We start from the raw sequence: 25689 nt of genomic DNA, 5'->3' as shown, positions 1-25689 counted from the left end.
TTAGCAGGACAGGCACCTTACTTTGCTTTTTCTTTGACTTGTTTATTATTAAAAGAACAATGGTTCTGAGTGCTAAGCTGCCTCCAGCAGAACCACTCCCAAATTACATCACTGCAAGAACAGTTAAGATGTCAATAATAAGGAAGAATAAGACAGCTGATGACTCCACAAATGAAAATAGCTTTCCCTAGGATGGTCAGCAGGATCGTATGAAAGCACATACTTTGCCAACGGACACACTGAGAAGATTACTTATCCTTCTGCACAGCATGCTGTGCCCACTGACTGCAAAAAAACTGGCACATGAAACACATTGCTGGGCTTGACTGGTAGAGGTGGGATGAGAGGAGGGAAGCAGCCTGAGCAAACGTACTTGTCAGGATCGTGCGCCTCTTGCACTGCTCTTCTACACCTCCGTGCTTTTTTCCTGAGAGTGTGAAAGGTGTTTCAAACACAAAACGGTTGATGTTGTGATGCATCTCAAAGTCAGTCTTTCGATCTTCAGCTTCTTTCTCTTCAAAGAAAGGTGTGACGTACGTCACCTGGATATACGCATATTTTGGATCCAGGTCTTTGGGGTTGACCTGTGTAACAGTGGCAAACATAATAAAATTCTGTTAAGCACGATGAGCTTCCAAGGCATCCATTATATTTCTGATGCTTTTATCTATCATAGCAATACTGATTAAAACCGAGACTTCCAAATGTAATATTCAGACCACAGATTAATATAAAGATACTTAACCAAGAGGCCCCTAGGAACAGTGGGACTTTTGATTATAGCCCTTGGCAAAAGTGGATGAAAGCTAAATGAGAGAGAAAACAACCTGCTTCTGTGTTGCAGAAAACATCTGCATGCTCTCTGCAGGCATATGCTGGAATATGCTCTTTTCCCACTGATTGTGATGCTTTGCTATAACATTGTTGTTTTCATACAGCACCTGCCACACTGTAAGGTGAGGGTCATTTTTCTGTTGTAAAACTAGGTCACAGTAGTTTACACATACACTCAGTTCACATTCATTCAAAACACAGCTCTCAAAACATGAAGCGTGCACCGACTTCTCCTCCCTGCGCAAGAACCGCGCATCTTTTGTACCTTGTTGGAATCCTGGATGATCTTCACGTTATCTATTCCAAACTTGTCTGCATAAAGTTTCATCAGCCTTTGAGAGATCTCAGACAAGCCGGTTAATTTGGGTTCTTTATAGATATACTCTTTACCTTCCTCTTCTTCAAAAAAACCCTGTTTGGAAAGAAACGGAAGGCTACAGTGAACGCAATGGGCAGGGCAAAGCCTAAACAAGGTGTTTACATCAGGAATCAAGGTTGCCTGTATACCCACCAGAGCCTCCAGTGCCATGCCATTTCCAGCACCTAAGTTAAAAGCTTACCTCTCTCTACTCCTAGCAGACATATACCTAGAGGTCTGCATTTATACTGGCCTGGTATCTCCGAAGTTACCCAGGAAATAACTCATATACATTTATTCATGTAAGAGATCTAGACGTTTAAAGAGTTAAAGTGCTTTCTTGAGAATGCTGATGTGTGTATGATGAAAAAAACCCTAATGAATTCAAAACTGGACATTAAAATGTTTAGATTTTAATCATTTGGTTAACTATTTTGGAAGCACTATGCTAACAGAACATGAGTGTAACAGCTGGTTGCTGGATACGCAGCCCAGCTGGGGTGCATGCAGCATGCCACCTCCAGCACATGCTATCTGGGAGCTACGTGGGCAGGCAAAGGCTGGGCGCCGTGCAGGGCACTGCTGCCCGCGGCGATGTGCGCGCCACTCCTGCCCACAGCAACACGCAGGGCCGCTGCACGGGGAGCACCTGTGAAACTGTCTGCATCTGTTCAGGGCAGCTGACGAGGAACTCTGGTGGCATCTTGAAAGGCCATAGGGAATTGCAGCATCTTCAGAGACAATTAGTAATGATTTACATTTGGGGGATGGGGAAAGACACACAGACTGTGCTCCTTTGCAAAAAAGCTCAATCTTGTTAAGGTCATTCACTTATTACACAGGATGGACTTGGCAGAGCTTTAATAAAAGGCTCCACTGAAGAGCCGAACAAGAACCTGTCAGGCTTTAGAAGAAATGCCAATCACAGAAAATTAACACAGCATTGCATCATGTGCAGGTGAGACACTCAACTGCTACATGATGAACATGTCCGTCAACACTCCAGGAGAAGCTCTCCGAGCTGAGCAGAAAGCAGCAGGTGCCCCATTAAGAAGGACTGGATTTATCCCAATGCCATGAGCAGCACCAGCCCTCCTCCTAGCATTTCATATGCTGCTGATGAAATCTGGCAGTGTTAACCACTGCAGCTGTACCCACAGTCTCCTCCTTTCACCTTAACGCAAAGTGACCCAGAGGAAAATACCTGAAGCTGCAGGGATAAAGGGGAAAGGAAGACAGCATTACTGATGTCAGACCCAAGGCCCTTTAAACTTAACGCGATGTGGCTTGGACAGCTAATTCTACAGTATGCCTAGGCAAACTGGCATCTGTTGAAAAAGAGAGAGGCACAAATGAATGAAGGCAAGAGACACCTCCAAAGTCTCTTTGGAAGGTACTCATGCAAAATCCAGCCTTTTCATGTTGACGTGTATTTCAACTTCGGCCACCAAAATTATAGGCTAGGCGAATCTTCACAAAAATATACAGAATTAAAATAAAATAGTTGTAAATGTCAATGTTTGTTTAGGAAAAAACCCCTAAGCTTTATTTCAATAGGGATTAACAAATATGTGCATCTCTAGCTTCTCCGTCAGTGAGGACAAGCGGCAATAAAATTGTCTTTTAATTTGGCAAGTGCCAACAGCAACATGGGCATTACTGGAAACCAATGACGAATAGCAGCAACAGCAGCTTGTCTGATAGTATCTTAATCAGTCTCACAGTGACCTTCTAACATGGCACAATTTTTAACAATATTGTCAATTAAACTCCATAGGCATATGAAGAACTTTACAGGTAATTAGAGAACAAATGTAGAGCTCAAAAGCTGACACCCTATAAACATTTACTGAGCTGGACAGGCAATTGACTTTCTATTGATTTCACTGAGAAAAGATCTGCAGGATCGTAACCTGGTTTCTGATCTTGCTTCCACTGAAGCAAAACTGCTTTATGTAGGAAAACCCCATTAGTCTCATGCAACCATACTCATACACGCTACTCAGGATTGCTTCTGTCAGAAAACATCTGTTTCCTGTGACTATTCGATGTTTTCAACAAAAACCCTCATGTTTTCCAAATTAATCACATAGCGAACTAGAATATAGTTCATCCTCTTAAACACTGATTCTGTGTATGCTTGCACACTGGAACACAGTTTTTATATGTAAGCGCCAAATCTCTGTGCTGATGCTGCATGGCACACTAAGATGACATCTGTATTAATGGTTTTACTTAAAAAAACAAAAACAAAAACCAAAACCCTGAAAACAAACAACTAACAGATTTAGTCTTGTCTCTAACGCAAGATACATCATTTAAGTACATATTCCCTACAGTATTTCAGCTGACAAGTGACAAGCAGAAGTTAATTGTGAGCTATAATCGTGTCTGCCATACGCTATATGTCTGGCAAAGACTATTGAAAGTAAGATTAAATACTTTTTAGGAGCCAAATATCCTCCAATTTCAGGATTTTAAAATATTAAGCAGCCAAGGTCACATTATCAATGCATATCCCTAGATTATTTTCATACTGGTTGGTTTTGCCCTGCAAGAACAATGCAGCCTTACAGATGAAAATGATTACGCGGAGCAGCTGAACATAATGGAAGGGAGATGACCTCCCAGACAGCAGGTTATTGGTTTCCACTGAGCTCTGATGGGCTGTGAGTGAAGTTGTGACCCGGGACTGTCACTGTGGGAGCGCTGAAAAGGACCCTCTTCCTCCCCATACACCCTCAGTCACAGCCCTTGGAGCTCACAGTGAATCTGACTCTTCTCTGCCCTTTGCTAGAAGAATACACACTGTCCCTGCAGCTGATGTGCCGAGGTAAAGCCTTCTGAATTAAAAATTAAAATAAAAAATAAAAATTAAAGCAAGAATTAGCATTTAATGGATCCTTCCCTGTCTGTATCGAGTGAGCATCACCTCCTATGGTAAGTGAGCATGTTGCACTTTTTGGTGAGGAAGCTACAGCTGTTTTATCACATTTGGAAGAGGGGACACATCATCTGATCTTCAGACGTAAACCTGCAGTCAGCTTACCGCTATGAAAATCTGCCCTCTGACTTGTACAGCTTCTTGCACAGACAGAATAAAACCTCAGCTCTACCTAACACTGCTCTGAAAACAAGTCTCGAACGTCCTTGATTATCGGCACAATATGAGTTTTCAGCTATTCAACATATTTAACAGCTTTTTTTTTTTTAATTCAAGAAAGATCTTGACTTCTCAAAACACTTATCTGTAAATAAAATCACAAGCACTGGCTAGTGTGGCCACTTGGTGGTGCAATGAGATGTTGTCACCAAAGGCCCTTAACAGAGTCTGCAGTCTAAAACAGCAGCTGCCATGAGATGTGGCTGTCTGAGCTGGCAAATAAAGCTCTGTGGCGAAAACAACCGACTACATCCTTCCTAAGGACTACGTTCATTCAAGCCATCCTTCCAGAGGGTCACTGCAGCAATGCAGTAACCCAATACTGTCTCCACCTTTGCATGAAGAAGAACGATTTTCAGGTGCAGCTGCAGATTTTCTTTTTCCACTAAGAACCCCCAAAATTCTCCCTGTAAACAGTATTTGCAGTATTTTTTTGTCCTGTAGTCTGCTTTCTCTGCAGTTTTTGTTTCAGTAAAGAAACAGCAGTGTTCCATTTATACAAAACATATATATGTATATATTTATTATTGATACAATTGATAAAAATGTTTAATGAATAAATGGGTATGTGTAATAATACATTTTTTTGTATGTGTGTGCTTACATATGTATCTACCCACAGGTATTTTATAGACCAGTGTACGTCTAAGACTGAAAAGGAATCCCATACCTGCATACTGAGCATCCCATACCTTCATATCGAGTTTCCTTCTAGGGCACTTCCTTTGTAGTGGCCCAAGCAGAGCGATTCATACTGGTTTACACTGGTTTAACTGTGTAATACTAGTAAAACCTGCAATCATTAGCTTTTGGGAGGAAGTGTGCAAAGTCTGCCAGAAGCACAAAAAGAGGGAAATGCTTTTACTGTTTTAAATGAATTGGGCACTGAGACTGCTTTCAGCACGGAGGCCTGCAGTACTCTTGGCAACAGAAGGACGAAAAGGCCCCATACCTTTCCACTTGCACGGCCAAAATGGAAGCAAGTTGTACGCGGGAAAAATGGACTGACAGAAATACAGAAAGAAAACCTTCCAAAGGGAAAAATATGCAGGCACAACCTGTATATGGGAACAGACTGTTCTCTCTGACTCTCCATCCAGGTCAAGCTTCGTCTGTAGCTCCCACACCTGCCATGGTGGTTTGTGTACTGGTAAGCCTTCCTTAATCAGTTCTGCACACCCACCCCTATTTTCCTTGGTAAATGGGGCACAAATAATGCTGATGGGAATGATCTACCTTTAATTATTTGCACTGTGCCATACACTTTTGTCACTATGCCTCTGCAAGGAGCAATACAGAGCAGTCCCACTTTCTACCACATAACATCTCTTCTACAAAAGGAAAGGAGGAAGCTGTGCTTGTTTGCATTTAGAGCTCAGTGTCCGGGGGCACCAGGGAACAGACCGAGCAATACGCAGCTATGAAAAAGTCATATGCTTTAGAGCACTAAAGCTGTTTAAATGTAGTTGTCCTTGAGGCACTGGCAGCTGAAAAGTCATTGCACTGTAACAGAGATTTTAACCCAGTTCAGCAGAACTGCTGCAGCTAAATTACCCACTTACAAGTAGTTGCCTCTGGGAGAGCCCTGGCAAGAAGTTGCAAGTAGAAGAGTCCCATTTCCCCCTCTGCTGCCCCTGTTTTGAGGAAGGACTTGCCATTGCCCTCTGACTTCCAATTTGCTTGCTCCTACAAGGGACTAGCAGGCAGGTGGCTGCGCCCTGCCCAGGGCACTCCACTTACCACTGCCATACATCGTAGACTGCACAGGCCAGGAAAGCAGGCTTGCATTCAAACAGCATTAATGCTACACTGAGTTTTTCAACAGAGGAAGAAGGGGTCCAATCCCACTCCCAGTGAAGCCGAGAGAAAAACTTTCACTGAGATGAGATGATGCAGCATTGGGCCCCATAGTGCACACACAACATGGCAACAGATATAGCTTGGTAATTCAAGTAACTGAACAAACAAAAATTAGTTTGCAGGATGCAACAATGAATGAAACAATGTTATTTCATCTGCCACGAACCAAAGAATTGAGAGCACAGGAAAGTTAATGTTAAGTAACAGTACAGGGAAGGATGGAGGATGTGTGAGGAGAATTAAACAAAACATGCAAAAGAACTAGACTTACCACAGCCTTGAATAAGATCAAAAGGAGAAAAGAGCAAATTTCTGCATTAAAATCTAATTAGCAAACAGAATGATTCACATCAATCTGTTGTTTACACACCTTATTATTTTACACTAAAGGAGATTGTGTGCTTGCCAAAACCAGGTCTTACAAGAACATGCTGGATTGCTACACCGGTTTGTAGTGGAAGAAAGCACAAAATAATGCTTTGAGGATACTGAAGCACGGCAGAGGGAATAAAACTACTCTACAGTATATTGCACAGAATCAGAGGTGGCCTGAAAGCAGAAGTCAGGGTCAGAGAGAAACACAACAAAACATCTACCACATACTGCTCTGCTTTAAGCTCTATTTGAAGAGAGGGCCATATATCAAAGATGTCTTATCTGGTTTTATTTAAGTTTTACTTTGAAAAAAACCCGCCCTGCCTCAGTCTCAGTTTTGCTTGATGAAGTCAAGAACTAAAGCTGATGTACAGGTCTGTTCTCCATTACAACACTAAATCCATAGCAGCAGTTTAAGAGATGCAAATGAGTGCTCTCTCTTCTGAGTAAAATCCTCCTTGGAGTATGACCCACGAGGCACTTGCTACCTTGTGATTCACTGCCAAGTGTTTCCCCGTTTTAGCTTCCCTGAAATACATCAGGATTAGAAGAACATGGCTGAAATCTGGGAATCTGTGGAGACAAAAGAACACAAATTGACTTACCTGCCCATAAAATGCAACACGGTAATACCGCCCAAAGAGACGTTTCTCAGAGTTCACTACTTCTGCAACCTTCAGGTATGAGCGGTGGATGTCGTAGTACAAATCTGACAGTCTCTATATTAAGAAACAAGGAGAGCGAGGGGAAGTGAGAGAGCACGAGTACTTTGGGAAATGACACAATGGCTCTACGCAAGCATGGCTTGTCTTAACTGCATTACCAAACCTTTGCAAAAATGGCTGCACGTGCTAAGGTTTAACCTTGCCAGCAGTCTGTAAAGATTCATTTCAAGGTTCCTGTCATCTTCTGAGTACACAGCTTTGCGGCAGTGGGTGCCTCTGTGTACAGGGTCAGACAGAAAGGCAAGCATCCCACCACTAGGCAGTGGTAGGGGCCTACTAAGAGGTCAGAGAACCCAAGTGTCCTATGTGCAGGTGAGAGCAGGGTGCCAGTAACTCCAGTCAGCTCCCAACCCCATGAAAAGATATACTATCCACAATTACCACTAAAAAGCACTTTCTTAGGACAGTGAAACAAAATTTCAACTAAGTTTAAATCTGAGGACCTGGTACTTCAGCATACAGCTTATAGCTACCTACCTCTTTCCTTTTTTTTAAATTTAAAACCAGAAAAATGAGTAAATGAGATTATCATCTAGTTATCCATTATGTATTGAAATTGCCAAGTAAATAAGAAATGAAGAAACGCCGGAATGGTGAAGAGATCACCCAATTTATCAGCAGTTTCTAAACTTAAATACCGTGCAAATGTGCTTTTGGTTTAAAAGCACATGTAAAATTTCACATCCACTGGCTAACACAAGAGGTTTGTTTGGAAATTTTTTGTTCATTTACGGTTGTATGGATGCTGAAAAGAGGAAGGTAAGGTACCAGAGTTTTTAATTTACTCACAGCACAAAGCATTAAAAGGAGAAATTACAGACAGGAAGAAAAAAACATTCCTTTTAAAGAAAGCACTTTTTTTCCCTAAAAATTTTGATCTTTACTGTTGTATTAAGAGAATTTAAAAAAAAAAAAAACAAAAAAACCAACTTACTTTAAAGTCCCTCTGCTTCTCAAAAACAGCAATGATCGGCTTGTTAACCTCAGCAATAAGCTCATATCTCTCAGACTTCCACAAGTATTCAACACACAGCTCCAGCTGCTCCACAAGAACATTCTGCAATTCCACAAATTCAAGTAGTTCAGTAACTTGACAACTGGTGGCATTTAATTAATAGCAATGCAGCAAAAGGTCATACCCACTATTTCATTTTTGTTCTGTATCTTCTATATTAAGGTTTATTTCAATGACACAATGTTTAATCAGGTATTGGTGACCTAGCTCTTCCTTAGATAAAAAAACTGAAATAACAATAACTTGAAAATACTTGTATACTTGATGTCTCATTCAGAAGAAAGGTTTGCTTCGTGGGCTCCCCCTGCCCTAACTTCCAGCTCTGGTACCTAATGTTCTGGTTAGCTAAACACCTATCCCTGCTATTTAGTACAACAGCTATGACATTTCACTCAAAAGCTGCGTGCCTTTTAATACTGCATGAAGTACACTCTCACTATAATTTGCTGTAGCATGGAAAGGCATCCATTAGAAATAACACCCTCTGTTAATACAGAACAAGTATATAAATGTTAATGCTGCTGACCTCATTATAGGGAGTATCTTGCATCCCGGAATCTTCCTTCATAGCACCTTCTTCTTTAATGTTGGGGGTAATACTCAGAAAAGCAGGCCATCCCATGGAAAATAAGCCTTGAAGTGCAAGTCATAACAATGTCAATTAATGACTGAGTAACCAGATAATTCAAAAAGTTATTGGATGCCATTAAAACAGAGAGATTTTATGTGACTGGATCAGTCACTTTTTTCACAGCCCAAGTGATGAGAAGCACAAATGGAACTGACTGAATTTATGAGACTATTACACATTTTCTCTATGATGTAAATCCACTTGTCCAGGTAAAGGGTAACTATAACATTTTCCTGATGCAATCTTATTCCTCTCTTTGGCATTTCGGTTCCTTAGCTGTACAGTGCTGGCAGTCCTTGTAAAACTACAAGTGCAACACTCATCTATACAGAAATTACCGTTGCAGGCTGAGGCGAGACAATTTATACTTGTGAAACCAGTGCTGTGGCTCCTGGCCTGACCTACAGACACTTAACGCTACGTGCTGGCACCTGCACTCATCCCACCCATCAGGTTTCTTAAGCGAGAGGGGCGCAGTTGCCCCAAGCTCCCTGCAGCCGATGGGGAGACGGCAGCTCTGGAGCACGGTGCGCCTTCGCTGGGCTCGAGGACACCCTGCCAGTGGCTCTCCTTACCCTGCCCAGGCTCAGCAGGGCGACTGCAGCCCTAACCAAGGAACTCTCTTGTAGAAAGCTCAGGCCAGTGGCAGAAGCTGCTGATGGGAAGGCTCACAAGGGTTAAAACCAAGCTTACATTTAATATGTGCTAAGCTGGGGCATTACTGCAATGGTTGCACAAGGAACAACTTACACAGGCACTGCACATTACAGGCAGAGTCTGACCCACAAAGATTTTACTACCACTCTTGAACGGCAAAGGTAAACCTGCCAGTGGAGGCGATGAACTCCTGACATGGTTCGTGTTCAATTTAAAAGTAGGAAAATGCTAGTAAGGCACAATTAAAAAGCTAACCTTTACGCACTGAGACAGAGGGGCTCCTTCCCCTCTGTCAAGTTTTGAAAAATCATTTAAACATAGGTTTAAAATGACCCACAAGTTCTTCACTCCACCTACTGTGATCTGTTATTCATGCTAAGTATTTTAGCACTAGCGAACCATCTCTGAAATACTGCTCTTCACAGAAAGCTTCCTTCTAAAAGGATGCATTTTTTCATCTCACTCGCAGATGCTTCCGAGTGTATCAGAGAACCATGGTCTTTCCAAAACTAACAGTTTTCTCTTACCCATATTTGCCCTTGTCCCCAGAAATTGCTCTTTGTGAAAACTGCTAAAATATCTCATTCTGAGAATTACTTTGAAATACACATTTCATAAACTAAATAACCACTGGCATAGAAGCATTTAATAATACAAGCCTGCACTTTATTTCTCTAATAAGCATCACAGATTAAAAACAACCTTTATCTATACTAAGTTACATATGGATAACTGGATACTAATTCCACCCCCACTCCCTCCCAGCTTTGGCTAGTCAAGGAATTGGACATGGATTTGCGTGCTAAACACCAATTGACCTGAGAGGGATTTCTGTTGCCGACGGAGAGCAGACTGCTCTCTTGCTGAAAAAGCCCTTAGCCAGAGACATTCTGAGTAATTCATCAAACCATCCAGAGAGCATCAGGAAAGTAACATATAATGTTTCCGACATTACTTGCTTGCTATTACAGCCATCAACATGCACTATAAATATTTTCGCTTTGGTAGATACTTTTCCAGATCAACTGGAGAACAGTAATTTGATTCCCTACTTATGTTATTTGACCCATAAACAGGCACGGTTAGAGCACTCACTTCCTCCATTGTGAGTTGTTAGTAACACATTACTATCAGAGACTTGACCATCTTCCAGGAGCATACGTGAGGTACAAATCTTTTCCATTTTCCAGTAACCTATGATAGTGTAAGATGGTATTAGTACACTGCTACTGGTATGTGTTAATACATGCATATTTAATAACAATAGACTAACAAGTGAAGCATTCTCTTTTAGCACTAGCTTACTAAATATTTAATTAATGCTCTTTACACAAAACACACACTTTCACTGTTCCAGTGCTAAGACTAGCATTTACGATATATTTTAAAAACAAAATATTTGGGAAGAATTCAAGCAGCTTTAAGAATACTTTATATATAAGGAAGGAAAGCAGGACAGCCAAAAATTATTTTCAACAATAATGTTTACAGATACATAGTTGGTTTTGAATACATTATCTTACCCTTTCTTTTCAGGTACTCCGCAATGAGAGCAGCAATATGAATATAGCACATAGCAGCCTGTAATGAGAGACCAAGATACATGTATACATCTTACAGCATACATGTGATAAGGAGCACATACTTTCATCACTGTCAAGTCATGCTGCAGAAAAGGGAAGACAAAATTACCATAACTATTTAAGAAAATAAAGGTTTAAATGATGAAATCCTTTGTGAGTGTTAATTTCACTAGGTGTCTTGGGCAAAAGCATAGGTTTGCTCAAGAAAACCATGAAGATAACTTAATAAGATATTCCTGGGTTATGCACTGGAGTTTTGCATCACCCATTTCGTTTTTGATGAGAAGGACAACGCATTATAAATGAAGCTCCTCTCCTATGCCATAGTGGGGGAGAAGAAAATCCTTTATGTAAGTTATGCACTGCTCATAACCTCATCTACAATACACCTGCTGTGCCTGTTAGGGTTAAGCAGCAGAGATGCTAATGGGATACTGACCACAGCTTCCCCGTCAGACATTTTCAAGTCTTGCTCAAGCACGTATCAGGTAGTCACAATTAGGCAAACTGGGGTAATAAGCACATTACATCTCTAGGTGTTCTTCAAATCTGTCTTCCTCTAATTTCAAGTATATGAGAGACACTATGATTCTCTTAAATCACTACTGTTGCCTGTCTTTCAGAGCCCTTTTCATCGGAACATCTCAGGCTAAATGGATTTCCTATTCATTTATTTACATTACCTCTGATAAATCTCCATTTCTTGCGTGAATCTTGGCCATGCTTTCAAGCCATGTCCTACGTAATTCAGGTGTGCTGGCATATGAATTTGCTAGGCTGTACTGCAGATCCACGAGCATCTCAGGGTCTTTCTCATGCTCCTTCATCTGAGCTGTGGCCATTAAAACCGTTCTGATGCGTTTGGTCAGATCCTTCACCTCTGCTGGGAAATTAACGTTCTTTGGGAAAGATAAGCAATGCATCACTAAAACCATCCAAAGAGCCACATGCAGCACCCCCGAATGAGTGTAAGTCCTGCTTATGGAAGACCTTCTTCCCCTTCCCTAGTTCAGCAGGTTTCAAAGCAGAGTCACAGCTCCACAGTACATACACACTGTACACAAATCCTTGACTTTGTTGTTCTGATGTGTCATAGCACCTACTAGGTATCCCAGTCAGTCAGCTGTACCACTGTCTGTCTGCAGCAACTCCGCTGAAGTCAGCAAACCGAAACATGTGTTCCTCGGTTGCTTGCTGGATCCAGAACTGGATTCGTGTACACTTTCAGCTGACGAACAGCACCGTGCACTATAGATAGTCCTGCTTAACTACACTCACAGCGTGTTTCACCGCAGTGAATAAAGCACAACAGTCTGACTCCTGGCCTTCTCACGCTGCGCAAGATTAAAACAGAGTCCTTGTGTTACTCATATCAGCTGTTCTCAACATATCTAACTCAGCTCTGCAGTTTCTCTTTTTTTCAGATGGGCAATGAAATAAATTTCTATTTCAGACTTTTTTCCCCTCATTCCCTTTGTTTAAAAGTAAAAGCATCCAGAAAAATTAAATTAAATTAAATGCTCCCTCCTCTATGTGACACAGAGATGAGCGTGTTATAGAAGCAGTGTGACTGACTGCAGTGCTGGGAAATCAAAGCTGGACTTTGGAAACAAATATGACTGTAACTGTATCTTATTAAAAGAGACATCAAATTGCTTATGGCAATTATCTACCAATTTCCCTACACCAACTTTGTTATTAACCTCAGTGGAGATACCCTAAAGACACCTTCAGAGAAGGAAAAACACCTCCAAAGTATAAAATTCAAAATGCATGTTGACAAATGTTTCGGCAGGAATTGTAAAAATCAAAAATTGGAATCCTTTTCCAATACATTTAGTACAGACAATGAATATAATAGCAATGGTAACTAATCTAAGAGCTAAGTGCCTTTTTCAGGGGACTAGCAAGCTGTTACAAAACCCAACTGTTACGCATGTTTTTGCTACACATTTACTGAACAGACTAAAGGGACAGTTTGTTGACTAAAAATTGTTTGTCAACTACAATTGTGTTTCATTAGTCACAATGCATGACACCTTCTCTGACATCAGGCAAATGAACAGAATAAGCAGCGAATAACAAATAATACAATTTTCAAATAAAAATCTCTCTTTTTTGTTTTAAAAATTATTTTCAGTTATTAAGCCTCTGAGTCACAAACATTTTCATGAATTTCAGGCTGCCTGAAAAAGGTGCACTATGAATGCATAAATCACTGTGTAATAAAAGCCAGCAATTTTATTCACTGAAACACTTGCTCCTCTGAATTTGCTGACCTTTTGCAAGAGGTAGCGATTGACAAAAAATGTTTCTTACTTTCATCTGCTTGTCTCCATTAGCAAAATTATTTATAATTGCAAGTGAATGTTGAAAACGAGATCCGCCAATCCCTGCATCCGCTATCAGCTGGCTCACTGCTTTGATGAGCTGTATGGGGGGGAGCAAACACAGGGTGCAATTAGCAAAGCAAATCAAAGTTTCTGAATAGTTTTTAATCCCTATTTTAGTATGACTTGATATACCAGGCTAGCAGAGATGCACTTTTATACCTGTCTTAAGAAGATAACATATACAAACTCAAGGACTGTGAGTAATCTTTCCAATGTTTGTAATTGCTCACATTTTGCAGTGTAAGGGCATTGTTACTAGACTTTACATTTCTGTTACTATACGATCACATTCTCTTTCGTTCCTTCATCAGCTATGTCCTCACTGCTGTAAGCAACACATGTGAATCAAGAATAGCCATTTATCCGGCTATTTATTGGCTATGTGGCTACATTCACAGCTGTTGTCTCTCCCTGGAACAGAGCCGAGCAGCCCAAGAACAGCAGAGAATCCAGCCCAATGTCTTCAGACTTGGCAGGAAAATCAAGCTGCCACAGAGAACCGCCTGTCTGAGAACTCCAAAAGAATTGCTTTGCTACAATGCATAAAAATAACAATGATAAAAAACAATGCACATCAGCTAAATACTGATGATCTCACACTTCACTTACCTGTAGATGGGATCTGACTATTGATTTCTGCTTGTTAAATTCGAAGTTCTTTCTCATGAAAAAATAAAGAAGAGCAGATGCCTCTGTCTGAGTTGAACGTGACCTATGGTTACAACACTTCAGGATTTCATAGCAGAGTGAACCGCAGAGATCTGCTTGTCCTTGGAAAAATGCTGATGGGAACTATTGAAAAAAATGCATGAATATGTTTAGCACTACTTTCAGGCTTTGGTACAGTTATTCTGAGTCAATACTTTTTTCTGTTAAGCTTTCAGTAAAAACCAACTCTCTCTCCCATATTCATTCACACCAGGGTTTAACCACCAGCTAAACATAATCTCATGTGCAAATCAAGATTAAGTAAAAACTGCACACAGATTTTCATACAAACACAGTATGCAATGCAACAATCAAACTGCCCTCCAGGAAGTCCAGACAGCAGCTGGCACACAGCAAGCATAAAGGCAGAGCAGCCTATCTGCAAGGAATGCAGAACAGCTAGCCAGGAAAAGCCTGCGTGGGGTTCTGCACTACTACAAAAGCTGTTCAGGAGAAAGAAAATACTTTGAGTAGCAAAGTCAGCAAACTGACCAACTACGAAGGGAGAATTCAAACCCAAGAACTACAGGATGAATGAAAAGGGCGATCCTGGATATTTACTCATCCTCCCCATTGCATAGAGTTCTTCTATTCCTGGCTGTAATTTAAAGCTGTCTGTGGATGGTTTACTTTATATTTCCCCCATGTCCTCAAGCTATGTTACTGGGAAAAGCATGATTTCCTCCTCCTTTCCCAAGATGACAAACAGAAGGGGGCCACATGGTTTAATCTCATCTACATTGTTGTGTTTCATAGAAACATCTGGGAGATCAGGCCAGCCTTGCTTATTCTCACTTCCCCAGAGCAATTGTTATCTGTGTGCTACATTCTGGTTAGTTTTAGGAGGATCTCATCTAAGTCTATGACTTGGAAATTGTGCAGTCCTTGCAGTTGGCACCAAGTGTCTAATTGCCCATGATCATTTACACATGTGCAATGCAAACAAATAAACAGTTTGACACATAAGCATGTTTTTGTCCAAAAACTCTTCTATGTTGAAAACAAGGTATTTGCAAAACTGTATTGATTTGGATGAACTTTTGGTGAAATGCATGGAATACCCTCCTGCTAGCTCCCCTGGGGACAGCTGTAACCATTCACCACTGGATTCCGCAATCCAGGTATCTGCCATGAAGACCATGGACCTCTAGGGTTTCAAGCTTTCTTCCACAGGTGGTAAAAGTATGAAAGCCAATGAGACAGCCAGATACCACAGACATGGACGTTACTTATCTGTTTACAAGTTTCACTTTCTAAGTAATTTTTTCGTTTTCCAAAACAGAACTAATTTTTCAGATACTGTGAACTTCTCACTTTTAATCAGCAATAAACCAGAACATCTTTGTCAGGAATGAGCGTTAATACAGTGAAGTTCAGAACTCTTTCAAAGTACCCAACTGTCCTCAAGCTGCATTTGCTGTAACATATTAATAGGTCAGACTAACAGAATAAAACCATAGTTACCTTGCCTACAAACAACCGTAGGGCAGCAAAGACGTGTTTGAGAGCTGCTGCTGACTGGTTGATTTGCAAAAAGAGCATGTGTGTGTCAAAGACTTTCTTCATCAATGCATTCTGGCAATCAGATTGCTGGAGCTGCCTCTGAAAAGTTCACAGACAAGACAGGACATTCTGGTTATTAAAGTGAATAAACAGAATAAGGATCTGCTGGACTTTAAATGAGAGTGCTCCTAGGGAGATGCTTTTTTCAATGTAAAATCTCTGCGGATGAGGCATTCCCAGCTTGCTGCACGCTCTCTTTACTTGCTGTTTTTCAAGGACAGCACTTTCCTGTGTCCGTACTCCTGTGGATGGTATACACTAGCTTTAAGAGCCAGGATGGCAGAAAGGAGACGCTAAATCTAAAAGGAACTGCCTGCTCTATTGTAGCTGTGAGACCTTCAGCAAGTCATCTGGGCCAATACTCACAGAGCAATTTTTAAAGAGGCAGAGGATCTACCTGCTGACTTGAAGAGATATATATGATAAGCAGTTTGGAAATCTTTTGTCTAAAATCTCTGAAATCTAGTGGGATAAGCATGATTCAGATAAGGTAACATATTAGTAGATGCACAACACTTTGACGCAGAGCAGGGCTGTACATAGCCCTGGATACATAGGATGCTCTTTGTCCACATCCTTCTATTCAGTTTGGGTACTACAAGTCAATTCCTTCATAGAATACCTTCACTAAGGACTGGCATATCTTATTTCCCTATCCTGCTGTCTCAGGCATTTCAAGTTTTCTGTGTGCCTGCTCCCCCAGGCCTTCTTTCCACCACATATACCACATGCCACCAGTTCAAGCAGAAAATGAAACAGCAAAACCTACCTGGTGATTCAGAGTGTAAAGACATAACAGGTCAAGGATTGTGAGAGAAACTTCTGTAGCAATGTTTGCCTCTGTGTCTACATACTGTACAATGTCCGTTTCATTGGAGCTGCCTGCAACATATAAAAAGCAAGATGACAAACAACCTTCCGAGTGTAGTTGCAGATGATGTAATCCTGCAATCTGGTCATTAAGTCTCAGGACAGTAGAGATGGGGTCCTAACTGCACATCTAACCGAAGGGGTATTTTGAAGAAAACTGCTCACAGGAGATCAAAGGGGAGGGAATTTGAGTCAACTTCTACCAGCTGCATCAGTAATGTATATTGTTTCAATGTTTCTGTTCGTCCTCAAAGGAGGAGAGAAACCTAATTGGAAAGTGGGATAGATGACTTCGATCTCATCATTTAAAGAACCTCCTGTCATGAAAAGGTCACTTTTATTGCTAGATCTAATAAATGTAATATTTCAGCCAGTGTATATCTGCTTGTACAACAAGGTACATAACCATAGATGCAAGAGATGCTGGGAAGTGCGGAATAACTTGTCATTAAGGCTATTTAATATGTCAGGTTACTGTAATTAATTTTATTTCTAAATGAACTTTGACCAAATTTAAGCTCAGATTTCTTAGTCTCCTGAAAAAAAGCAGATCTATTTATGTTTAGGGTCTTCTCTTCAGGTTGTCTTTCACTGGCACTCATGAAAACAGTTAGTTGTATAAAGCCTGATCCAAACCCCATAGAATTCCAGAGGGAAGTAAATAATTTTTTGTACTTACTTGCAGTGCTGCTGTCTATCATCTGCAAGAGTTTGGGGTTAGAAAGTGCATTTTTGCCACGGATTATTGGTAATGTTTGAGATCTGTGATGCTTGTGGCCATCGTGACTAGAAGTAGAATGCATCCTGAAATTGAAAGGTACCATTAAAAAAACAGAAACAAAGAATAAACTATCATGCCTATTCAGAATCTTTCCGTGTCAGTTAGAATTTCCTGCAGTACTTCTCAAAGGCTAAGTTAAACAAAGTGATGCAAAATTTTTCAGAGAAACAAAGATGAAGAAGAAAGTCAGTGAGGTGGACAAAACATAGAGATGTGCTCTGATTTCTTGAGAACACAGGAGACTAAACACTCATTGAGCACTGAAAAAAAGCATCAGCTGAAATAGCTGGCTGATGTTTGGAAAACTGCCTTTGGGCGAAGAGAAACTGAGGTAAGTTCTGTTAACTCAGTACAAGAAAAATGTATCCTGCTCATGAAAGAACTAATACAGCTTCTATGAGGGGAAAAAAAATTATGACAAACTGACAATGACAGTAAAAATATGCACATGTGTACGTGTGTGTTCTTTTAACCCTCTTTGATGCTGACAAACACAGCATTAATTTATGATAAGCTTAGAACTAAACCACAAATGCTTATCATAATTTTGGAAAGGATTTTGAATTTGTAACCACTATAGAATTCAGCAAGATTTAACATCTCTCAAAATTCAGATCAGTTATTAAAATACACTTCTATTTCATTTCTTTAAAAAAATGTAGCTTCCTAAATTTGCATAATTTAAAAATATTCTGGGACAGAATTACTTCCTGCACCTAGCTAAACCCTCTTTTATGTTAGTTATTTTTCAAAAATAATTTAGGAAATTAAAAAAAGTTCCCAACACAGGCATGGAGTTGATGGCCAGACTTTTACCAATCAATGTGATAGTAACATGTGGAAATTTGTTCTCAAGGCTTTTTTTGTGGTGTTTTTTTGGGTGAGGTGTGGAAAGTCCGGTTTCATATGAACATTTCAGCAAACAGGAATACATAAATGTAAGTGCAAGTTAGAGCTGATCACCAGCAATAGTTCAACTCTCAACTCATCGTCAAAAAATGCTCTGCATTACAACAGGCCGAAGAAATAGCTATTTGGACAACAAAAAAATCTGTGAGGTGGTAAAGTGTGAAGGCCCTGGAGACAGCAGAAATGTGACTTTATTTTCTGGATTGCCACCACGTTGGTTCATCTGCAAATGTGCAACAAAACAACAGTCTCCTAAAGGCCGCTTGCCAGTTCCAGCTGAGGTAATGAAATCAGTGCTGCTTCTTGAAAACTGCACAGCAGAGGAACAAAGAAAGAAGTATGTCAGGGAAAGCATCTTTTTTCCCCTTCGTTCCATGCCAAGATACATGCTCAAAATGGTGAGCATATTCTAGCTACACATAAATGAGAAAAGTCAATGATCCAAGCTCATGAGGAAGGGGGACTTTTTCAGCATGTTCTTAGATACAATCACAAGCTGCACAGAGTCCAAAGTTAGCTTTCTCTCTAGAGTTTTGTATTATTAACATGAAATGGATCCCACTTTCCCCTAAAAGGATGAAAAAGATTATTAAAGATGTGCTGCACCTGCAGCTTATTACCATGTAGTCCATGAAAACGGTTAAATCTTGCAATGTTCAGACTAGGAAGATGGAGGGAAAAAAAAGACTAGGAAAGAAAGATTCTCTAACTTGCAACATGGACATAACAGTACAGGACCATGCTACACTTAGCGGCATGGACGTAAAAAGACGGGTGTCAAGCAAACCTACTCTTAAGTTTGACTCTGTGTTGCTAGATACAACTAGCAACAAAGGTTGCTCCTGCACCCCTGGGTTATTGGGGAGAAATGAATCCCGTGATACTCTAAGTGCATCCATAGGTATTTACCCCTACAGCAGTATGATTCCATGAAAGCATAAGGTTGCAGATCTATGAATTCCTCCAGGCTGGGGAAAATTGTGGATTATCTTTCAGATAGGGATCTGAGACGAAAACCGCAGCTATGGTTTCTGTAATACTTAACAATATTGACAGTAACCACAGATTCTTCTGAACATAACATTTTAAACAACAGCTTATAAGTCAAGTTGAAGTTAAAGGGACTTAATTCTTTTATGGTTTACGGCTTTGGGGGCTCTGAAATGTGTTACTACATGTGTTAACCTCTTTTCAGTCAACACTGTGACAGTGTACAAGGGCTGGAGGGTGACAACAAAGACTGTGGTTTTATAGGAGTTAATACAATGTGTCATTACCATTGCGAGAGCAGACCCGATGCCTGGCCGGAGGAGTTCGAACCTTTAAGGGTTCCATTATTCTGGGTGGCCTGAACAAACTTAAAAGCAGCAGCAATTTTCCTGTTAAGAGAAAATAACTGTTAATCTGTTATGGAACGTGACATTGATTTTGCCATGCCTTTGAAGAGTAATACAGGCCTGACAAAACCTGCCATGGAGCATGAACTGGTTCATCTGGGGACCTTCGTTTTCCCACAGTATGACATATAGACAAGTTCACAGTAGTAACATTAAATTAAAAATGAAACATCAACTGAGACAAAGCGTGCATTTCACATTTCACAGCTGGAACATGATCTCATGCTTTTTCAGAGAGTGGGCAGAGACAGATTTTTTAATTGCTGTGGAAATTTATCTCTGCCCATTAAAACTATTCTTTCCATTATATGGATGGAATATACAGTGTTCAAATTCCTTTGTTTGGCATATGCACAGAAATACGGTTGAGAATGGCCCAGTATTTTCAGTTATAAATGCAATAGTGGTTATCATATCATCACACACAACTCATCTTTTATACCAGGTATGTACTCAGATGTCCGGAACATCATGATAACATTGTTTCACATAAAATAAAAAATGAAGCATACATTGGCTTCAGTATGTCAGACTGATGCTTTCAGAAGGAAACTGATAGATACACTGTTAACCTCATTTAAGCCTAATGTAATATTTAAATACTGTAACATACGATCTATAACTAGAGAATTACCTTACAATATTGCGTTTTCCTAGATATCTGAAATTTTGCAGACAAACCCTGAAAGATAAAACAACACATTTTATGTCTATTAATGGCTTCCTAATGATGAAAAAATGCTGAATCTGAGTACCTCGAAGAGACCTGTGGCATATGCACCTCCTAGTAAGCAAACAGAAAAGAATGCAGCAGTTCCCAGCCTAGGGATGCACAAGATGTGACACCACTTTCCACACCCTTGTTCCCTTTCTCATGGTTGAAGATTCCTGCTTGGTGAGGAGGCAAAGTCAAAGGTAAAGACTTGGCTGCAAAAGCATTGCTTCTTCACCAGTTGAAGTTAAGTAACTCGCATTTCACTTATGAGACGGTGAGGAAATTCTCAAAATAGCTACCTGCATGTATTCTGCAGACATGCATAGACTGGATTGAGCAAAGCACCTTGGCGATGTGAAAAGCAGGTAATCCTACATTACATAGCTTTTCTTATGGTTTGGAAGTTTTGGGGAGCTAAATTCTTTTCTCAAGGGAAGAACAGAATCTCAACCCCAAATAGGGAAACTACTCTGAAAATCTCTTTTCGGAGGAACACCCCAAGCATTATGCCCCCTGTTCATGGAAATGACCAACATATTGGAGGATATGGATTTTTTTAGTCATATCTCATTACGACTTTGGAAGATTATGGCAAAATAATCTAAGATAAAAGAGCTATCTCAGCCTGTTCCACTAGGTGGACAAACCCAAAGAGAAATTATTTGCAGCAGTCACTTTAGAACATCATCATTTAACATGAAATCAACCAACCACAAAGTGAACTTACTCTAAAATGCTGAAAAAGTCTGTTATTTCTGAGAATGGTGCTCGCAACCAGTAGGAAATCAGTGCGTCTAAAGGAAGATATTAAAATATATTATGTTTCTGTTACAGGGAATTAAACTTGACCCAAAGCCTGTAAAATACACTGATAATTATTCTACTTTAATGTTTGTTTGGATTCAGCATTCACAATATCTTACAACAACATAAATTAGGTACTGCATGCACATGTTCTTACCTTCTGAAATGGTTTTCATAATGTGAAGGAAACACATAAGAAGGCTTCTAGTTTCAGCTTGATCCAACTTGTCAAAACGAAGAGTTGATCCAATCAAAGACAAAGGTCTCATGATCTGTTGAATTAACAGCAAAGGGCCTTGTTAACCATAGCGACAGGTTTCCACCTCTAGTAACCGTTTTCAGCATTTGCACATGTACCTTTTCACACGTGTCAGTTCTCTCACTGTTTTTTTCATTGGTACTTGGGTTAGATTCAAGACTTGCTAAGGAAGCTCTGGAGTCAGCATGGTTTGCTGCAGAGATAGCTATTGATGAAAAGGCTGTAAATGAAAGTCATAGCAAACATGCTAAATTAAAACATTTATGGATACAAAAACTAACAAGAAAAATGGAAAACTTAAAATCTGTCACATGCTGGATTGACACTAGTGCTTTGAACTTCCAATAGCAAAGCTATTGATGGGTATGTTTAATATTGAAAACATGCAACAAGTTGGAGTAAAATGATTCAGTTTGCTGTTATTCATGACATTAAAATGGCCTGTTGCATTCTGTAAGGCCTGACCTAAAGCCACAAAAATCAGTGGAAAGATGCCCATGCACTTCCTTGAGTTTTGAAATGGGGTTTGGAGGAAGTGAACAAAGTAGATTGTGTTCCTACCCTTCCATTAAGCCTGGAAAAACTAAGAATACTTGCCTCCAAGAGACTTCATGAGTTTTCACGAGAAACCTTGGAACTATTTTAAGTCAGGCAGAGACTACAAGAATGAACTAGGGCACAGGGATTTGTGAGAGCCTGAATGCTGGCATCGTTCCAAAGCAGGAGAGTAAGTGAAGCTGTGGAAGAAGAGCGGCTTCACAAGAGAAATCAATCCAAAAACACCCAGAGGGAAGAGAAACATTGCATCCCATGTTTCCCTGAATATCGTATAAAATGGGTTAATGATATCCTCCATGAATACTAAGCAGAAAGCACGATGGATTGAGATACACAGAAATCTACCTGTGTGCGTCTTCAATCTGTCATTTATACCTGCTATAGAGTTCAGAACATCTTTGGAAAAGGATGTGTCCACAGAGTTTGCATGTTTCATTGCTGTCTGGCTCTGAAATCCTCCGGCTGTGCTCAAGTCATCCCTAGATCCCTGTATTTTGAAAAAAACCAGAACAAACTCCAGTAAATGCTTTTACTCATAACTTTCATAATGACAGCACACTTGATAGGCTTTTCTTAAGACACTGAGCTTGAAAACCTACTTTCAGTTGTTTAGACATGACAGCCTTAAAAGATCAAGGCTTGCCATAATACACCAAATAGTTACCTGCGGTATAAAACCCCCTCATAATTGAAGTTGTGAAGGACAGATCAAGTCTAACTGTGTTTGCTTCTTAAACACTAGCACAGCATTGGGAAAGGAGCATTAACTGCTGTTAGCAATGATCAGATGAAACAGGCTTGTTTGCTGAAAGGACTGAAAGACACAACACTCCTGCAGAAATCTCTTTCTAGTTTTTAAAGCAGGGCTGTGATTATAACGTATCTAATCTTTTAAGAAATAAACAAACATGCTCCTCCACATGCGCAATTCATACAGACATTTTCTGTGGTGGTAAAGCTGTTTTACCTTCGGCTGGGGCTGCACGGCTAGAAGGGGCGTCCCCTGGGTGGTGGATAGGGGATCCCTCTCTGGAGGGTGCACCGGATAAAATTGAAGAAGGTGCCGCGAACCAACGCAGCCTAAGGGAAGGCCACCCTGACAGAAAAACCACTGGCCCTCCAAGTCATGGGGGTTGGGCAGGAGGCCAACTACCTCCTCCCGGGGGAAAAAAAAAAAAAAAAAAAAAAGTTGCAGAAACGACGAGCATCAACTCGAGATGGAGATGGAGAAAATCAGTAATGAAGTGAGGAGGAGGAGATGGAACTGGATCGGTCACGTCTTGAGGAAAAAACCAACAGAAGACTGCGCTGTGGCCCTTGGGACTCCAGAGCACGCAGCCGCAGACCGATCGAAGTGGAAGAACGATGTTCGCGCCTTGTGTGCCTCCTGGCACTGAGAGAATTCAGATTCAGAAAGCTGTTTTATGATCTTTCTGTACCCCTTCCCTCCTTCAGCTAATTTTATGCATTCCCTCTGCCTCCTGGTATAGTTCATGGTCACTCTGTTGCACCAGTGAAACTGCTTGTAGGTTCATGACGTAACCCTGCAAAGAATCTGTGGGCGATGGGAGTTTTTCTTTACAACAGTGTCTCCCAGCCACCTGCCCAGGGACCTGCCCAAGGACAGGGTCCTCCACCTCCCACCTGCAGCACCAGGGCAGACGTACCAGACGCACTGGCTGGGGCTGCAAACCTCTAACTTTGAGTTTCCAGCCTCAGAACAGCCAGTGTCCTGGGTCTGTTCCAGACCCACAGTCTGTACCCTGCCAGTACAGACTCCCGGGGCCCTGCAGGTGCTCTGCAAATCGAGACCTTCCAAATTAAAGATTGCGGGTGCAAACAAATCAGCATTTTCAGAACTGCGTTTTGTTAGCTAATTTGTGACCAGCATAAACTTGGACCTCTTCCCACCAGATTCACTGGGTCAGACCTCAGTTTGATTGTTTCAGCGTTCTGAAAAATCACATAAATTACCTGATTGGAAGTATTGATATTGAAAAGGAACATATCCTTCATGTAAATCCTTGGCATATTGTCCAAAAGCATTCCATACAGTGGCATGTACAGGTTTGCAATTTGTGCCTGCTTTGCCTAAAAAATAAAAGATACAACATAATCCTGAAGAAACTAATTAACATATACTAGTGGCTAAGGAAGTTGCATATATGTTTAGCTACTGTATGAACAATCAAATGAAAAAGAATAAACAAACAGTTTCTTTACCGGCTCTGCATATCGATCATCAAATGAGTGCTTTGCCATTAAGTTTTTAAGCACAGCCAAAGCTAAGTGCCTAATATCCTGGTCTTCTTGCAAGGCAAAACCAACCTCCCGCAGCAGGACTCCGATTAGAAAATGTTTACGGCAAAATTCATTGGTCAATGTGTACTCTGGAATATCTTGGAATAGAATGGACATGAATGTTTAAATTAATATATAGGTTACATACACCCCACCCCCCCTTTTCCAAATTTTCAATAACTTTTATTGATTTAATTCACTGTTAAACCTTGATTTCCTGATCTGGCTGCTCCATTCTGCTCCCTCACTTGCTAGAATGAATTAATCTAATATTATTTCTCGAAATCATGCAGTTTTTCCAATTTAATAATAAAAGACAATTTATATACACATTCCCATATGAGAATCTCAAATGTTTTGCACATAATAAGACTATTCACTTCTTTGAGGCACGGAGTCCAAACTGTTGCTCCCATATTCTATCTAGAAGGGTTCTAAAACAGAGAGATCCAGACTAATTCCGCTTTTGAAAATGGTAAATAGTTTTTGCCTAAATTTGCCACAGGTCAGTGGCAGAGGTCAAAGTAAATCTTAAAGCTCTTGATCCACAATTCTGCTTACTTCTTATGCAGTCATTTTGTTCATACCTGATGTTCGATATTCCTGTGTTGATTCTGAAGGCGTCACAGGGTCTTCATTTTTCATAAGTATAAAACAAAAACGGTCAAAAATCATGCATTTTTTTTTTACTTATTAAGTGTAAAAAATGTATTTGCTTTGTGTCTTTTTTTTTTTTAATTTGACTCAAATTTGAATGAAACAGCTTCTACTGTTAAAGAAGGCTATGAGCGTCAGAACTGAACTCACTTTTTGGTGCTGAAAACTGAAGCAAAAAGGAGACAAGGGCCCACAGTCTGAGAGATGCTGTGTAGAGAGATAATTTTGCCTTCCACTGGAAGATACCTTCTACTCTCAGCAACGTAAAGGACCACATCCCAAGTGAACTCCCCAGAAAACTGTGGCAATTGTGCCCAGGGCTGAAATCCCAGCGCCTTTGAAACCAACAGGAAAAGCACCCAGTACTGGGCACTGGCCACGAAGTTAGGTTCGAAATAACAAATTTCAATGCACGAGATGGAATGCATGGTGGCTGCTGGCTTTGGGGTGTGGGCAGGGTGGATTCACTCCTGCGGTAGAGCATAGGCAAAACCTGTTCACACTTCTCTGCAAAACATGGGTTATACACAGTATCCCCTGCCTTGAGAAGCAGCTCAGGAGGTATTACTAACA

At 40.6% G+C, this 25689-nt stretch overlaps 1 protein-coding gene across 7 annotated transcripts in view; it reads right to left on the bottom strand.

Annotated features, from left to right (window-relative positions):
- Positions 1 to 25689, bottom strand: part of DOCK10 (dedicator of cytokinesis 10) — a gene marked incomplete at its 5' end in the record, with an annotated part of 165167 nt that overhangs the window by 7519 nt on the left and 131959 nt on the right. For 6 of the 7 annotated variants that reach the window (XM_082319272.1, XM_082319273.1, XM_082319276.1 and 3 more), the window contains 22 exons: positions 374 to 584; positions 1100 to 1246; positions 7196 to 7309; positions 8250 to 8372; positions 8857 to 8963; positions 10714 to 10812; positions 11142 to 11199; positions 11885 to 12100; positions 13521 to 13631; positions 14204 to 14386; positions 15767 to 15904; positions 16635 to 16747; positions 17415 to 17539; positions 19703 to 19804; positions 20457 to 20504; positions 21265 to 21331; positions 21499 to 21613; positions 21699 to 21820; positions 22534 to 22645; positions 24133 to 24249; positions 24382 to 24557; positions 25047 to 25091. In XM_082319272.1, coding sequence (XP_082175398.1) covers positions 374 to 584; positions 1100 to 1246; positions 7196 to 7309; positions 8250 to 8372; positions 8857 to 8963; positions 10714 to 10812; positions 11142 to 11199; positions 11885 to 12100; positions 13521 to 13631; positions 14204 to 14386; positions 15767 to 15904; positions 16635 to 16747; positions 17415 to 17539; positions 19703 to 19804; positions 20457 to 20504; positions 21265 to 21331; positions 21499 to 21613; positions 21699 to 21820; positions 22534 to 22645; positions 24133 to 24249; positions 24382 to 24557; positions 25047 to 25091 — 2649 coding nt within the window. The remainder of the gene's footprint in view (positions 1 to 373; positions 585 to 1099; positions 1247 to 7195; positions 7310 to 8249; positions 8373 to 8856; positions 8964 to 10713; positions 10813 to 11141; positions 11200 to 11884; positions 12101 to 13520; positions 13632 to 14203; positions 14387 to 15766; positions 15905 to 16634; positions 16748 to 17414; positions 17540 to 19702; positions 19805 to 20456; positions 20505 to 21264; positions 21332 to 21498; positions 21614 to 21698; positions 21821 to 22533; positions 22646 to 24132; positions 24250 to 24381; positions 24558 to 25046; positions 25092 to 25689) is intronic. The other variant, XM_082319275.1, reaches the window with a different exon arrangement.

This window comes from Platalea leucorodia (assembly GCF_965183815.1).
Source record: "Platalea leucorodia genome assembly, chromosome: 8".
Classification (NCBI taxonomy): domain Eukaryota; kingdom Metazoa; phylum Chordata; class Aves; order Pelecaniformes; family Threskiornithidae; genus Platalea; species Platalea leucorodia.
This window is presented reverse-complemented; position numbering and strand designations above follow the sequence as displayed.